Source organism: Equus przewalskii, chromosome 26 (genome assembly GCF_037783145.1).
Source record: "Equus przewalskii isolate Varuska chromosome 26, EquPr2, whole genome shotgun sequence".
In the NCBI taxonomy this organism is placed as follows: Eukaryota; Metazoa; Chordata; class Mammalia; order Perissodactyla; family Equidae; genus Equus; species Equus przewalskii.
In genome coordinates, this window is record NC_091856.1 from 29,946,464 (window position 1) to 29,962,753 (window position 16,290).

The 16,290-nt window shown below is 52.9% G+C and overlaps 1 protein-coding gene across 10 annotated transcripts in view; it reads left to right on the top strand.

The window, feature by feature from the left end:
* The window catches only part of MVB12B (multivesicular body subunit 12B), a 188,956-nt gene that overhangs the window by 153,765 nt on the left and 18,901 nt on the right, over positions 1-16,290 (top strand). For 6 of the 10 annotated variants that reach the window (XM_070596298.1, XM_070596306.1, XM_070596301.1 and 3 more), the window contains 2 exons: positions 11,590-11,645; positions 14,280-14,339. In XM_070596298.1, the coding sequence (XP_070452399.1) occupies positions 11,590-11,645; positions 14,280-14,339 (116 nt within the window). Of the gene's footprint in view, positions 1-11,589; positions 11,646-14,279; positions 14,340-14,414; positions 14,860-16,290 lie in introns of those variants that run through there. The other 4 variants (XM_070596304.1, XM_070596302.1, XM_070596300.1 and 1 more) reach the window with 1 other exon arrangement.

The following is a 16,290-nucleotide window of genomic DNA, read 5'->3' on the forward strand; positions in this document are numbered from 1 at the left end:
CTTCCCAGAATATCCCACCTTCTCTCCTGGCCTCAATTATCACCATGCTGGTAACTCCAAAACTAGCCCCCAGGCCTCACTTCTGTGCTCCCCTCCGGGTAGTCCTCACCAACCAGTCTTGCCTCCTCGATCATGATGTGCCAACCAGTGTTGACTGACCTCTTCCCTTGGACGTCTCACAGGCCCCTCAAACCCAGCACATCCAAAATGGAACCCAGCACCTTACGCCTGCGCTTCTCCGCTAACCCCGCAACCCCCCATGTCAGCAGCGGCACCCCATTCTCCAGCTGTTGAAGCCAGAATCTCGGAGTCACCCTGGACTCCAACTCCTCCTCCCTCGCCCTTTCACAGCCAGTTGCCAGGTCTCTTGATTCTGCCACCTAAATATCCCTCGATCCGCCCCGTGTCCTCTGTTCTTACTGTCACAGTCCTAGTCTGGGCCACCAGCATCCCTCACCTGATTTCCCATCAGAGCCTCCTCCCCGTGATCCTGCCTCCAGCCTCATGCCCCTAACCCGTTCTTCTCTCCACGGCTGGGGAGACATTCCTAGACTATGAACATGACCATGTCTCTCTCCAGCTCAAAAACCTTTCAGTGGCTCCCCAGGGACCTCACGGTGCCATCCAGGCCTCTTAAACTGGCAGTCAAGGCTCCTTATGAACTGGGCCCTGGTTGTCTCTCCACACCCTTGCTCCTGTGCAACTGTTAAAAAGAGTGAGAGACATCTACAGCTACCGACATGGACACTCTCTGACAGGTGAAAAAGAGCACATTGCAGAACAGCTAATTATGCCGTGATACCATTTTTATTAAAAACACAAACACGTACAAGACAAAATTCTGTATTTCTTCTATACATGCAGACATGCGTGTAAGTGCCTGGGAAACGGGCTGGGAGGACCCCGAGGACTGTGCACAGACCGTGTCCAGGGCTGGCCCTGGGATGGGGGCTCTGGATTCAAGGGGCGCTTTAATTTAGCTGTACTGTTGGAATTGTTTCTTTAGAAAATGTATTCATTTATTGACGGGTTAAGAAAACTACAACTTAAAAATATATAGGAGTTGGTTCTGAGGAGGTAGAAAGGAGCCCTCGAACAGAAAGTGCATCTTCGTGCCCGTGGGGCCCCAAGCCCTGCGAGCAGCCGCCGGAGCAGGCAGCTTGGCAGTCGCCGGCCAGGCCTGCCCTGTGCCGGGTCTTCACCCTCAGTAACACAGCAGTGGCTGGGCTTGTACTGCTTCCGTATATCTTAGGCCATGCCTCCCTTCCAGAGGAATGTCGTCGCTCCTGGTGGCAACACAGCCGCTCGGACCCTCGTCTCTGCTTTTGATTCTGCGTTTACAAAGCCCCTGTTGTTAGTCTCGAGCTCACCAAGGAGTTTCTGTGTGTGTTCACTGTGGGCAGCAGGTGTGAACACATGTGACTTACCTAGGAGCCCCTCAATAATCCAGGTACCTTTTTACCCACATGGAAAAGTGTCACTTAGTTGGATTTTATCTTTACTTTGAGAAAAATGCCATTGGTCTCTGCCCCAAGCCATTAAATACTTATGAAGTTTAAAAAAGCATTTCTGTAGCGGGGTAAGAATGTTCTCGTTCGTGCGTTTGGAGCTTCTCGTGGGTGTAGAGCATAGGGCAGCCGCCCGTGGCCCAGCCTCCCGTAGCCTCTGCCCTCCCAGCTCCCACAGCTGGCAGACACCCACCCTGAACCTGCAGGCAGCGTCCTGCTACAAAACCACGCTGGACCCCATGGGTGGCTGCTCTGAAAGGAGGGGCCCACGAGCTGGAGGCCCCCAGATTCCTCCCAGGGTACTGGGATGTGGACAGGCGAAATGGGCCCCGTGACCAAGGTGACAGCTGCTGGCAGGTGTTCCAGGTAGAGATGGGGGGCAGAGAAATGAGTGTGGGGGCAGAAGGGCTTCCTCATTGCCTCCGCCAAATAGAACCTCAGAGAAGACTCGTTTGTGGTGTGAAGGCACCTTCATGTGGAAAGTATGGCATTTCCAAGTGACCTGGCCAGTTAACCTCCTGACACCCAGGGGCACTTTTCTTCACTTTACCTCTGGGGCCCTTTTCCAGGGGCCGTGAGCAGCCGGGCCTGGCTTGGCCTTGCTCCTACAGTTGCGCTTGACCTGTAACGCCAGAGACAGCAGATGAGGGGAGAGCCGCGGTCCGGGGACCCCGTGCGTCTTCCTGGGCAGGCATTGCTTCCGCACCTCCAAAGCCTTTGGATTGGGATTCACAGCCCAGGGTTGCAGAATTTCCTGTGGCCGCGTTTCTGTTTTTATGTAACAGTAGGTAGAAAAAGAAAAAGATCTACCACCTCGGAAGGGCATCTTCCTCTAGGGCAGTGAGGATGATGATGGCAAGGGTGACAGTTTTTGAGCAGTTAGTTTGTCCCTGGAACGTTATGTTTTTATTTCCTCTGAACTTCACAGTGGTCCACGTATTATTTCCTTCCTTCTACAGTGGAGGGAAGAGAGGCACAGAGACTAAAGAGAGACTAAACGCTCGTCCCGAGTCAGAGGCAGGCGGAGGCACCGGCCTGCGTTCAGTCCTCTGAGGCCGCATTGCATTGGTCGTGCGTCCCAGCCGTGGCGCCGCGTGTCGAGTGCCTGCTGCGGGTCGGGCTGCGCTCGCTCCCTCTCAGTTGCGTTCATCCCAACAGCAGTGCTGCGAGTGGACGTGATTATCCGTCTTTGACAGATGACAGTCTGACTCGGCGGCTAAGTGACTTGCCCAAAGCCCCGCGGCCGGCGAGCGGCTGCGCCAGGCTGGTGCCAGCGGGCTGACCCGAGTCCGCTCTCCCTCCCCGCGGAGCTGCCCCTCACGCATGGGGCTCCCAAGGCTCTGAACGTGGCTGATGAATCAATCCTTTTGGCTTATGAATAACGTGGCAAAACAAATCACTTTGGGGATCCAGAAGGAAGTTGTTGGCCTTGCATAAACTCAGTTGGAACGTCACCGAGCAGACAGCTCTGGAGGCGTCTGCAGACATCTTCCGAGGAGTATCCCCTAAGTGAAATCGCCAAGAAAGCAGACCGGGCTGGGCGTTTCGGTTTGCAAATGAGTTTGAGCAATGGCCTTGAGATCTGGAGGGGCTGGCGTTTTTCCCATCACAAATGGCGGAGGACTTCTGAAACGCCACGGGAAGGGGGAGAAGAGAGGGCCGAGCCACTGATTATTTACAGCTCCGAGCCCCAAGCAGGCACACAGAATTAAAGACCTCCCACCATTCCAACTGCATTTAATTTCATTCTGAAAATGACTACCTGCCAATAAGCCGCGCCGTTCACCATCGTCTCTGCGAGTACTTCTGAGGCACTAGGACTTGAATCCGCTTAACACCACTTGACAACTATAAGCAGATAACACTTGACACGCTGGTAATGGAGTCTTTGTATTTTTTACCACACGCTTTTATGACTCTCTTTATCAAGCATGTTGAAATTAGTACATGTGTTGATTGGGGTGTTTCCCAGTTGGGATGTCCGCGAGGGAAGGGCTTGGCAGCCCCGAGCAACTGTGGGTATTCCAAGGCAATGGAATGGCCCGAGGTCCGGAGCCCTTGGGGGTTGGTCAGTGGAGGGTTCGTGTTGAGCCTGCAGACGTCTGAGGGTGTATGTTTGAGGGGGAGAACCAAGGGATGGCTCTGAGGGATTGCCAGAGCAAGGGAAATTATGGTTGCCATAGGAAGGGGAGACCCAGGAGCTGCAGCCCTGTCCCGTTGCCAGGCAGAGTTCCTAGATTCATGGCAGAGCTGTCTGTGCAAGCAGGAATCCAGTTTAATGTCCAAACAAATACAGCATGCAAATTGGACTACTTCCCCAAGAACAGCAAAGGCAGGTATTCGGGTCAGTTGAAAAAAAAATCATCCCCTTTTTCCTTCTTTAAAATAGGGGGTGGTGTGAATACAGCAGCGGATCAGAGCTTTATTTGTTTAAACCTTGCACATCCTGTAAGCATTCACAATCCTCTTGACTTGTAGTGCCTGATTGTAAAAAGAACAGTTGAATGAGCTCATTGTTTCCTGGTTTTTTTCTTTAATGTATTTTACAAACACTCCAGTGACAGGCCCGACACGTTGATTTCTATGTACTCGCACTTCAGTTTGGGATTACAGCATTAATAACAGAGTTCCATGCATCATGCCATTTTTAAGCATGATCGTTATGATAAAGGGCATATACTTAATTACAGGCCTGCTTAATTACAGCTCTGTTGAAGCTCGTTTGTTTAGGAGAATGCTAATTGCGCTACAGAGCCTGTGGCTCATCCTTGCTTTCGTCTGCTGTGGGTTGCGCCGTGCCGTGGATCAGCGTTTTGTTAAAACTGCCACCAAAAATAAAATTTAAAAAAAAAAGGCAGAAGAAGAAAAAAACACTGTCCTGGCACTGAAAGGAAACCTGCCTAGCGCATAGCTTTTGGTCAGAGCGGAAACTGGTGTTTGCTGAGCGCCCCTCACTACCCGCCAGGCGCTCAGCTCTCTCATCTGGCTGCTTTCCCTTTCACCCTCACAGCAGCCTCCTGGGAGAGCTGTCACAGCATCCCCAGTTTACAGACATGGAAACCAAGGCTCAGAGAGGTGAGGCAGCCACACGTCTGCCACCTGCTGAGAGTCAGGGGTCAGTGCTCCGTCCTTTGACCTCTCAGACCCATCCTCCTGTCACACCCACTGCAGTGCTGGACACCTCCAGCTGGACTCTGGGCTGGAATCCCCGCTCCTTGATCAAGCTGCGTAACTCCCTTCAGCCTCAGTTTCCTTGACTATAACTTGCAAGTGGTCACTTTGAGGGTTAAGTGATTTGGTGCGTGTTCACCACCTAGAATGTGGTTCCAAAATGTGGATTTCCTTCCCTTCTCCCTCTTTTGTAGAACTGGGCCAGGGGAGAAGCTCTGTTACCCCCGAGGTTTGGGGGAACCTTTGTTATGTCACACTGGGAGCCGAGGGGCCCGGAGAGGAGAGACTGCCGTGTTCCTTGGAAATGCCACCTTTGGCGCCAATGAGGAAGGACAGGTGCTGTCCCTTCTGCTGGGTTGTGACCACGGTTTGGTGAGGCAGTGTCCATGTGAGAACTCCAGGCTGACAGGGAAGGCATCTTGGGGGATGAAAATTTACCCCCTGAATGGTGGCTCCATGAGAGCTGGGACCTCTCTCCTGGCTCCCTCTCCAGCTCCTCCACCATGTGTCACTGCGTGGGACTCGGCAATAGACCGAATGCCAGAACGAGTATCGCGGTCTCTCAGCACTAAGAGTAGTGAAGTCCAAATACTGGCTTCAGCTGGGAAAAAGGAAGGCAGGCAACGTGCTCCCCGACGAGAAGCCAGGACGGAGAGGGTTGCTGAGCACTCTTCTGGAAGACATGAAAAATGTGTGCCATTGATTTTAAGAATTATGTTTGGCAAACCTCTAGATATTTTAAAATATGGAAAGGCTGCCCAGATAAGGAGACTAGAAATGGACGGTATGGAATTAGAAGGGGATTTAGGGGCTGGCCCGGTGGTGCAGTGGTTAAGTGCGCACGTTCCGCTTTGGTGGCCTGGGGTTCGCCAGTTCGGATCCCAGGTGCAGACATGGCACTGCTTGGCAGGCCATGCTGTGGTAGGCATCCCACATATAAAGCAGAGGAAGATGGGCATGGATGTTAGCTCAGGGCCAGTCTTCCTCAGCAAAAAGAGGATTGGCAGCACATGTTAGCTCAGGGCTAATCTTCCTCAAAAAAAAAAAAAAGAGGATTTAGCAGTCCTATAGATCAGCTTTCTACCCAACACACCAAATCCCTCCCTAGCTCCCCAACAAGTGGCCATCTACCTGGACCCTCGTCCCCCAGCTCTTCTGGTCCACCCTTACACCAGAGCAGAGTGCGTCTTCCCAGAGGAGGGCAGGGTTTCCCCCATCTCTTTCATACCTCTTCCTGTGACAGCTCTGAGAATGTGTGCAGACATTCGATCACATTTACCTTCAAGTCTCCTTGTGTCTGGACCAGAGCCCCATCTTGCTGCATTTCCCATGTGCTAGACACAGCACTGGGCTCTGGGGTGCTGGGCAGGGGCGATGATGAACAAAAAATGGACAGGAGCCTGCCTTCCTGGAGCACCAGGCCTGATGGCTTCTGGTCCCTCACCATCCTGGGCCTCCTTGTGGACCACCTGGAATGCCCCTCTGAGAATGCAGTCCCAGCACTGAGATCCACACTCAAGCTCAGAGCAGACCAAGATGGCGCCAGGTCCGCAGCACTGTAGCTTAACTCAGCATCCCTCCCACTCTGCATAGTCACATCACATTGTTGACTTACTCAACTACAAAGAAGTCTTTTTTTGTATCTTCTGTTATCCCACGTCTCTTTCATTCCATCTAATACAGCTGGTTTTTCGGACCTAAAGTACATGACTTAACACTGACCTTTAGTAAATTCCATCTGTTAAATTTAGCCCCAAATCCCAGCTTTTTGAGGTCTTCATTGGATTTCTCTCCGTTATCCAGTTTATAGACTGTCCACCCAGACTCCCCATCAGCCACGTGTTAGATAAGCCCACTTATGCATGTCTTCATTGAAGTAATTGATAACGCCCTGGGCACCCTCCAGAGAGGTCGCTCGAGGTCAGCATCAATCTATTAATCAACTTCTTGAGCATCTAGTCCAACCAGTTATGGATTTTCCTACCCTTAACATTGTCCAGCCGTATTTATCCGTCTTGTCCACATGGGTAACATGAGAGATTTGTCAAATGCTTTGCTAAAATCCACGTTCTTTCAGTCTACCGTAATCTTTGATATACTAGATTTTTAGAATAAATGAAATTTGGCCAGCAGATCGTCTGCTTAGCAAACTCTCACTGGCTTCCGGGGACTCTGGCTCCCCTTTTAAGGGGACTCCACACCTGGACAAGAGCGTCCTGTTCCTCTTAAGCCAGCTTGCATTCGGGAGCTTCAGCCCATAGGAGCCTACCGACTGGCTTTCTTTTCCTCTGAGTTTGTTAAAGTCTTTTCTAGGAGAACATGAGGAGCCTCTGACTGTGCCTGTCTTCCTGTCTTGAACTCTGAGATAAAGCGGTAATTTACCCCAAAGTCCCCACCTCTCTCCCTTCACCATACCGCTCCTCCTCACGGTCGGGTTAGAGCTGCATGGTTCTCCTCACCGTCTCCTCGGCCGCTAAGCCCCGTCAGGGCCACCACGGTGTGAAGGCCACCACGCTGCTGCCTCCTGCTTCTCAAACAGTCTCGGGAATGCCTCCTCCCCTTCTTCTCTTTCAACGGGCTGCCTTTGGCGTGATCCCATAATGATGTCGCTTCTGGTCTTCTGTCTTCAGCCTCCTCCAGAAGTTTCTCTATGAAGAAATTAACTCTGAGCCTCCCTGAGGACCAGAAGGTGTGCCTTAACCAAACACCTTGATTGTTCACCCGGGGGGTTAGCCGTCGGCCCCAACAACTCTCTGCCATTCTCCAGAAGGTCTGGGAGGGAGGACCTCACCTCTGGAAGGGAGGGCGGGGAAGAACCTGGGGGTGAGCAGAGTCCTTGAAGGAAGTCTCCTGTAGGGCCGCTCAGAAACCCCGGAAGGGACGAGTGGCCGCGCACCCTCCTTATCCACTGCTTCCCTCAGTCTCTCTTAGAAACCAAGAGAGGGCCTTTTGAAAATGTTACGTGTGTGTACACATATGCATACACGTGTACATATACATATATGTATACACATATAATACATATACACATATATAATATAAAATATATATTATTCAAATACATATTATATAAATATACATGATATAAAATAGATGTTTATATATGATACATTATACATTTATATATCTATGTAAAATTTTATTTTTGTATATAATATATACATGTGTACATAAAAAATGCTGTTATTGTTAGCACCCAAGTTTTACAAGTTACTTTTTTCTGGGTCTTGCTCCCTTTCTCAATTTTTATTTGCAGCCCTCCAAGTCCAGTCAGCCAACCTGGGCAAACCCACCCTTCCCCGTCCCCTGTTGTAACTACAAGGCAGGAGCACGGCATCCCAGGAGGCTGGGCCACCGCGGTCCAGAAAGCCAGTGTGTGTTTCTAGATCTTTCTTTTCAAAGACATGATGGTCAGTTGGGAGGAGAGATAAAAACACAGTCCTGGGGGGAGCGGGGGAACTGCTGAGTGGTAGGGGTGTCACCTGGAGTGAGGAAAATGTTCTGGAAATAGACAGAAGTCGTGGTTGCTCAATATGGTGCAGGCACCAGATGCTACAGAGTTGTTCACTCTAAAACAGTTCATCTTATATTATGTGAATTTCATCTCAATAAACTACTAAAATTAAAACAACAACAATGACACCCCTCCCTGCCTGGATCTTCCCAGGCCCTAGAAGTGGTGCCCAGGCTTTTTCCGGAAATCCATGGCTTTCACCCCAGCAGCAGCAGGGTGGGGGGAGGCAGCAGCACAGCAGGCCTTCACGGGGGTTAGGGACGTGCCCCAGGCCAGACCCCCCGTCCACAGGGAAGCTCCCTTCCTGCTCCAGCACAGCCACTGAGCCCCTCGGGGCCCTGCCCTGTGCCCAGGACACGGGAATGCAGAGGTGACTTGTACATGCACTGTCAGGAGAGAAGACACGGCCCTGGTACCCAGGGAGGAGAGACAGGGCCTCCGAGCAGAGCCCAGAGGGCTGGCCGGGGTATAAACATAAGGGGTGAAGGGAAAGGGCGTTCTCTAAAGAGGCACAGTGAGGGGTCAGGGCCTTAAATGCCAGTGACGGCCCCACCTTGGAAATCCTCCTGTTCTCTTCCCTTTCGGGGCGCAGACGTGACTGCCAGCCTCCGACTGGGAAGGGGCCGCCCCTCGCTCTCTCCCGCCCGGGGCTGCCCAGGCCTCTCATTTCCTGGGGTGTCAGGCCTCTGCAGGTCTCCGCACCACCTTTCTAAAACACAAGTTCTCTAAACAAACTTTGACATTTAGATGGAAACCGCTGTCACCAGTGAGAGGCAGTTCTCTACCCTGTTGTATTGGGAAGCCCCAAGCACTAATAAGGTCTTTAAACCACCCAAGGCACTAAGCCTAGTGAATGGATGATGGGGCTTCTCAGCTTGGCCGTGTGTGCTGAAGACGTGCTCGCTGAGCACTGCCCACCGGGCATTCAGTCAGCAAGCTTCCTGAGGGGCGAGCAAGGGGCGCTCTGCTGTGGACCCTGCCGTCTGTCTAGCAGGCAGAGAGGAGCCAGGAGAGAGAGTGACATGGCCCTGGCAGGCACAACAGTGGGCTTTGGGACTTTAAAGGAGACATGAAATAGGCTGTGGCTTCTAGTGCTTGGCTTGGTCTGGCCCGGATGAGGGCTGCAGGGGAACGGTGAGAGGGAAGGCCAAGGAAGGAGCGGGTTTGGGGAGAAGGCGGAAGTGGGTCTGACCCGGGACTGTTGGCTCGTGCACACACCCACTTCCTGGCTCATAGGTCTGATCACAAAGAGCTTGTAAGAGGCCCACCCGGACACTTAGGGAGGGCGAGATAATGGTCATCAGAACCTTGACTGGCCATGGTATGGAAGAAGAGGCAGATTTGTTCTCAGAAATTCCATACGTAACGGAAGACCCAAAGACGTCGGAGTCGCTGCTTGCTCCCCGCGTGACCTCGGCAGACCCCAGCCTCTCTGAGCCTCTGAGCCCCGATCTGTGAAATGATGGGAAATGCTGCGAGTGCCACGTGCCCACCTGTCTCTGTGGCATCGGGTAGGGGGTGGGAAGACAGAGTGCCATGTCGGGGTACGTCCACGTCAGGTGGACAGCCGCAGGAGCTGGGACGGGTGCGTGGCCTCCTCTTAGATCTTGGGGGCACCTGGTCCTGCCCCTCTCTAGAAGGCGTTGTGGCCTTTGGAGGATCTTCTAGTCACGGACGGGTCTTTTCCAGCCATAAATGAGCATGCATGCATAGGTACTCAGATTTCACTGGTGTGCTTGAGTGTGTGACGGATTGTATAGGACGATTTGCAGCTTTTCCCCTCCGTCCTTTCTGGGAAAGCGTCACACTGTTCCCCACCCCTGGCTGGCCCTCTCCCGGGCAGGGCAGCCACGGCAGGTTGCAGGGGCCCCGCTTCGGACAGCAGCCTTGTGATGAAAGCAGGTCTCCCGTGCGGGAGCTGCGGCCAGCTGTGCTCTTTCTTTTTCTTCAGACTTAGCAGAGGGAGCTTCATTTTGTTCTCCCCTGAAATAAATTAGGAACATAGCTTAAAATGAGCCATTTGGCTCGTCTGGCTGATCAGAGAAGATTTGTCCCAGATTTCTTGCTCTTATTTCCTTGACTTCTTTCTGCTTCTGAGGTTCTCCTTTCTTAGGGCTGAAAAATTTGCCTCCTGCTTGTATGCCAGAGATGTCCCCATTTTGGAAGACAGCGAGGGGGAAGCACAGAGCATCATTTCTCAGGCAACCCACTCACCAAACTTCTATTCTGTCTCTCTATTCCTTCCTACAACCACAACTTACCAGAAAACCATGACCCTCAGGGTGAGGCCCCCATGCTGACTGCTGGGCTACAGGTCCAGGCACAAACAGCCGGGACCAGGAAGGCCAAATGTGGCCTCTGCTCCTCCCGACTCTGCTCAGACCTGATGGAGAAGCCTCCATGCCTCTCTCCCGCTCAGCTGCCGAGCCTTTACCCTGGGAGGCCCGTGACGCTCTGTCCATGCGACCTGCTCAGCGTGCCAAGGTTTCCAGCACTGACGTGGCGTCAGAGTCCTCCTCTGACGTTATAATTCATCAAGAGCACTTATCCTGGGAAAGAATGCGCTAGTGGAGGCAGTTCCAATGACCTGGGGACACAGTGGGTGGAGGGGTGTGGAAAAGGAACTGTACCACTCACCCCCACCCCGTGTCATGTGTGCAATTGCTGGGGACCCATTCCGCCCTTCTCGTGTGTCCTGTTAAAACCAAGCAGACACAAACCATGAGTCAGCCCACGGAGCCTGGGACTAATGACCAAGAGTCAGCGATGGTGGCCGTGCAGCTCCCACCCACTGAGACCTACTGTGTGCGGGCACTGTACACACCTCCAGCTCACACACACCCCTTTAACGCAGGCCGTGCCATCCTCTTTTTAAACGTAACTTGAGAAGCTTGGATTCAACCCAGTCTGTCTGACTCCAAAACTACTCTGTTCTCCAACCTTGACCTTTCCCAGGAGGCCGACAGCCTGGGACCTGATATCACTCTCAGGGGGAGAATGTCTGACGGGCATGCTTACTGCCCACCTCCTCCCAGGGCACAGCTCTGTCCCCTCTCAGCCCTCGTGCACCTCTGCCCTGCCGTCAGCCCCTCCGTGGCTCCCATCACTTACAGGTCGGACACCAGACTCCTAGGGTGGGCTCTAGACCCTTCTCTGCTCCCACAGCTCTTGTCTGCACATCTGCCTGGTGTTCAGGGGACATGCGGGGCGTCTGCCTCCATCACCAGGTGTGTGTCCTGGGAGCAGGGGTGGTACCTGCTCCCCCCGACACTCACCTCTGCACATGTCAGCTGGCTCCAGCCTCTGACTCACTTGTACCGTCCGTGTCGACATCTCAAGTTACTGAACATCCATGGTGTCTGAAATGCCATTCTGTCTTTTTTTCTTCTTTTGCAGCAATGGATGGTGTGCCTTTTATGATTTCAGAGAAGTTTTCTTGTGTTCCAGAAAGTGTAAGTTTCATGCATGATTGCCCTTCCCTTCCTCCACCCCCAGCCTGAGCTCCCTCCACCTTGATTTCACCGCACAGCACGCGGGCTATCCTGGCGGCCTCGTGCCCCATGCCTCATTGGGATCATTTCTGCCCGCCTGTTGTCCACCCTGGAAGCTCAGCCCTGCAGCAGCGACAGACAGGGCTGCCTGAGAGCTGGCAGTGAGTCCTCTTCCTCTCTGGGCCCCTTCAGCTGGTGCTGCACATAGTAGGTACACATAGTAGGTGCTTGAGAAGTGAAAGAAAAGATCAGATAGGGGTTGAGGAGGGAGCGAGACAGACTAGCAGAGAAACTCACACGCAGCCGAGACTTTTCATTTCAAATGTGATGATAAATTGGACTGAAATTTGCCAGTTGTGAATATTCTTGGTTTCCAAGTTCAGCTTGATAATTTTTGTTCTTTTTCCTTTAATGATGACAATGTCCTGCAGAAAGAAGGCTCCCCATTTTCCCATTGTAATTGCTGCATTCTGTGATAACCACCTTCTCTGTTCTAACTCAGGGGCCCCCGAATAGCAGGCCAGCATTGACCCCATGATACACGTGAGCGAACCGAGGCCCAGGCTGGTCCCCGAGCTATCTTTAGTGACAGAGGGACTGGCTGGGCCCGAAGGCTGGACCATAGAGGCACCTGCCACACACATGCACGGCGTTGGGGGGCTGTGGGCTGGGGCTGCAGACCCCGCCTGGCACTCTGGGGCCCTCTTTCGGATGGCGCCTGCCCCCCAGGAGGGCAGTGGCCCTCCCTTAACTGTGCAGGGCTAGCCTATGCCTGCTCAATAGACTTGTTTCTGGGTTTTTTTTTTTATCCTTTCTGCAGAACTTTGCTTTGAGTAGCTAATAGACATGAAGGCCCCCGTTTGGGCACCAGCTAACGAATCCTTCAGTGTTTTTCTTGGATCCAGCTTAAAACCACCCGGCTTGCGATTTGACCTGCTCTGTAGTTTCCATTTTCATGAAATATAATAGGCCTCCTCTGAACCCTTCTGGTAAGCAGCTTAATCTTGAAAAATGCTCGTGACGTGACATGCGGAGCATGAGTAACTTCAGCCGACTCCACTTGGCCACGTTGCCATGGAGACGCTGGCGCCTCTCCCGCCTGCTCCCTGCGAGAGGCTGCTCTGTCCTGTGCACCGGCTCCAGTTGGGAAAGTTTAGTGGGGCAGTTAGAGCCTAATGATGCAACAGCTGGACCTCGACTGGATCCCGGGCAGTGTGGGCAGGCGGCCCTGTTCTCCTGCCACTCGGGCTGGCAGCGGGAGAGAGCCGAACTGGTTTGTGGCTCCTGGCAGAGCAGCCCGAGAGCTGAGAGCCTCGTTTGGTGGCCCTGTCCCAAGATTGCCCTCACAAGCGTGCTACCTCCGGCGCTCTGCCGACTCAGCAAGCGCTCAAGGCGCGAGGACTTGGGCCAAGTCCAGTGCCGAGCACTTCCCTGCACTTCTCTCGTTTAACCCTCCCAGCAGCCAGGCCAGGAGGGCTGCCCACGCTGCTTTTTCACAGGAGAGGAAATGATGAAGCGATTTAACGATGTAACGTGTGGCTGCATCACGAGGAGGCGCTGAGCCCAGTTTTGAATCTGGGTCCCTGGACTCGGGAGCCAGCCTCCCCTTTCTACATGCCTTGCAGGAAATCCCTGCTGGCCAGGCTGGGCTCTCACTCTGCCCCCACCCTCAGGCCCTAGTTCAGAGCCATGAGGACCCCAGGGTTTTGTCGGAGACTCACGTTTCACCTGTTCATCCCTGGCTGCCAGCTGCTGGCCTGGGCTCCAGGAGGCTGGGCCGGTGCCCCTCTTGGAAATCCAGAATGCTAATGTGCCCAGAGGGGGCTCAGAGACAGAGCTCCCTCTGCCCTCTCACCGTGCATCTCAGCCCAGCCTTCTCTGGACCTCCAGCTGACCCCTGTGTATTTGATTTTTCACACTGTCTGTTGAAAAGCCAGCATTTTCAGAGAAAGATCCCAATCTTTGTAAAATCTTAGAAACCCCATTAAAATGCAGTGTTATCCTCTTTCACTACCATTAATTTCTCAGACGATAATTGATGGGCAGTGGTTTTATTCACCTTGCGTTTTCAAAGACCTGGAATTCCCTCCAGCCCCTTCCCTGGCGGCCAAGGAGCCCCAGACAGGAGATCGGCTTCCTCGCCTCCCGGAGCTCCTTAGACCCGTCCCACACTATAGACACACCAGCCAGGACAGCCTCTGCAGAAGTCGTGGGCACCTCCATCCCCACCGCTGCAGAAAGAGCAAACTGGCTTTTTAGGTGGGCGGGGAGAGAAGCGAGGTGGGAGTTACTGGTAACAGTCAGCGTCTTTCAGGAGCGCCGTGGCCGTGCTACAAACAGAAGACTAAGCAGGGACCCCACCAGAAGGGTCCTTCCCCACTGACGGCGAGGTTTCCTGGAAGCACGCTCCTGTTCCTGGTCCATTCACCCTCGCTAGTCACTAGAGGGTCATACCGCTGGGTTTCTCTGGAAGAGGGGTGGAGAAAACTCGAGATCACACAGGGTGGTTCGAGGTGTCACAGTTGTTGTGCATAAAAGCAGATGTGAAGAAGCATTTTGAGCTGATTAAAAGGATGACTCGATCTGTGTTTTCAGATGCAGCCCTTCGATCTCTTGGGAATCACCATCAAATCTCTGGCAGAAATTGAAAAAGAGGTAAGCAGGCCGCCCAGGGTGGGGGCGGCAGGGCCTGGCCGTCACTGCTCACCCCGGGCTTCTCGTCCCGCTTAGGGATCTGCTCCAGGAGCAGCAAGGACCTCGACGTTGGGGGGACCTCTGAGGAAAACACTTTCATTTCACTCAAATTTATTTCTTAGAAAAAGGAACTCACTTTTAACGTGTTCATTATTTCAAGTCAAACATGACCAGCATCTCCCTGTCTTCTCCTAGTCAGAAGGTTTTAAGTGACGGACAGAAAAATCAGTTCTGCTCCATTGTTTTAAAAAGGTCTCAGCTTGAAGAAGGTGGAGGTTGGGGGCAGGCACAGAGTGGACTTGTCGTCCTCCTTCTGTTTTATTGTTTGCTCCCAGGAGGGGTGTGGGGAAATGTCCGAGCCTTGTCGTAACTTAGAGGGAGGATCAGCATACATCCCATTGTGCTTGAAAGCCAGACCCCACTTGGCAGCCTGGTTTGAAACAGTTTGAATGTTTTCCTAATAAAAAAGAAAGAAATCCAAGATGGGAGTGTATGTGACAACTCGGAAGAAGGAGAGTTGAGATAATGGAATCAAACTGGAGGTCTCGTCCGCCCGCGTTTCCTGTTCCACGAGACGGCGTTAGCGCGTGCGCGTCCTCTGTTCTGTGTAGAAGGTTGTTAAGCAGTCACATGCTCGCAGCCAGCTCTCCTTGGAGAGGAACATTTGTCTCAAAGATGGAAATGGTAGAACCATTTCAATATTCTCAGTTCCTTTGGGTTTTCTCTTGTATACCCAGCTAGCAGAAGCAGGTTGCATTATTGAAAGATGGCTGAAATCAAGGAAAATTGAATCAATGTAGTACGACAAATTTCTAAACCTGTCATAGCAAAAGCAAGACAAAAAAGTCCCCCTTTGCCTTTGATTTTCAGTAAATCATAAAAACCAATCTGATTGTCATCTATAGAATTTTGGGGGGTAAACTTAGGAGAAAGAATGGCTGGCTCCCACCTTAGAAATATATGTGTGCGTAGAATTCCGTGTCAGCCCTTCTCCAAAGCAGGGTGCCGGATGGTTCCGCCGTCTGCCTGCCCACGAACCGCCTGTGCGTGGGGTTCCGCGTAGGGTGGCGCTCGGTGAGTGTGTGTGGAAGGCCTTGGAGGGTGGCCTGCTCTGGCTGCAGGTGTGAGGCAGGGGCACGGCCTGTGACCTGTTTAGGATGGACAGGGTCATACAGACAGACGTCTGACCCCGCTCCACACTGACCAGGACACGTCACGCCCCGCTCTGTGTAAGGCCGGAATAACAATAGGCCCTGTCATAAGGTTTTCATGGATACTAAATGAATAGATGTGAAAAGCCAGGCAGACCAGTGCCCATCACTGCGGGTTGGGTGGCATTTACTGGAGATGGGGTGGCCGTCGAAATGTCGTGCCTTCTCTCCCCTCCGGTCCCCCACCAGCTGGCTTGCCTGGGCCCTAACAATAGCCCCATTAGTTAAGCACCTGCTGTGTTCTCAGCTCAGGGCTCCGGGCTTGACTGACATCATCACTGGGTCCCACCCCAAGCTGACCGAGGGGGCATCATTCCTCCCCATTTTGTGGGGCAGAAATTGAGACTCCGAGAGGTGAAGTCACCTACCCAAGACAAGATCGAGACCCCGTGTGTCACACTCCAAGTCCTCTCCATTGTGACTTGAAGTCTGTGGCTCCCTGTAAGGGGCTGGTGGGGACCACAGGGTGTGGGAGGCTGGTGGACCTGGGTTCTGACCCCGGCTGGACCTTTGAGGTACCAGGATGGGGTGACGTAGGTGAGGGCCCCCGTGTAGAGCCCAGTGCATGTGGTAGAACCACCATAAACCTTAACTCTCTTCTCCAGTCTGAGGACTAAAATCTGGTCGAAAAACGTGTGCTTCATTAAAATGTCTTGTCTTGGTGTCAGGCACTCTGAGCACAGCCTGGCGAGGCAGACGGG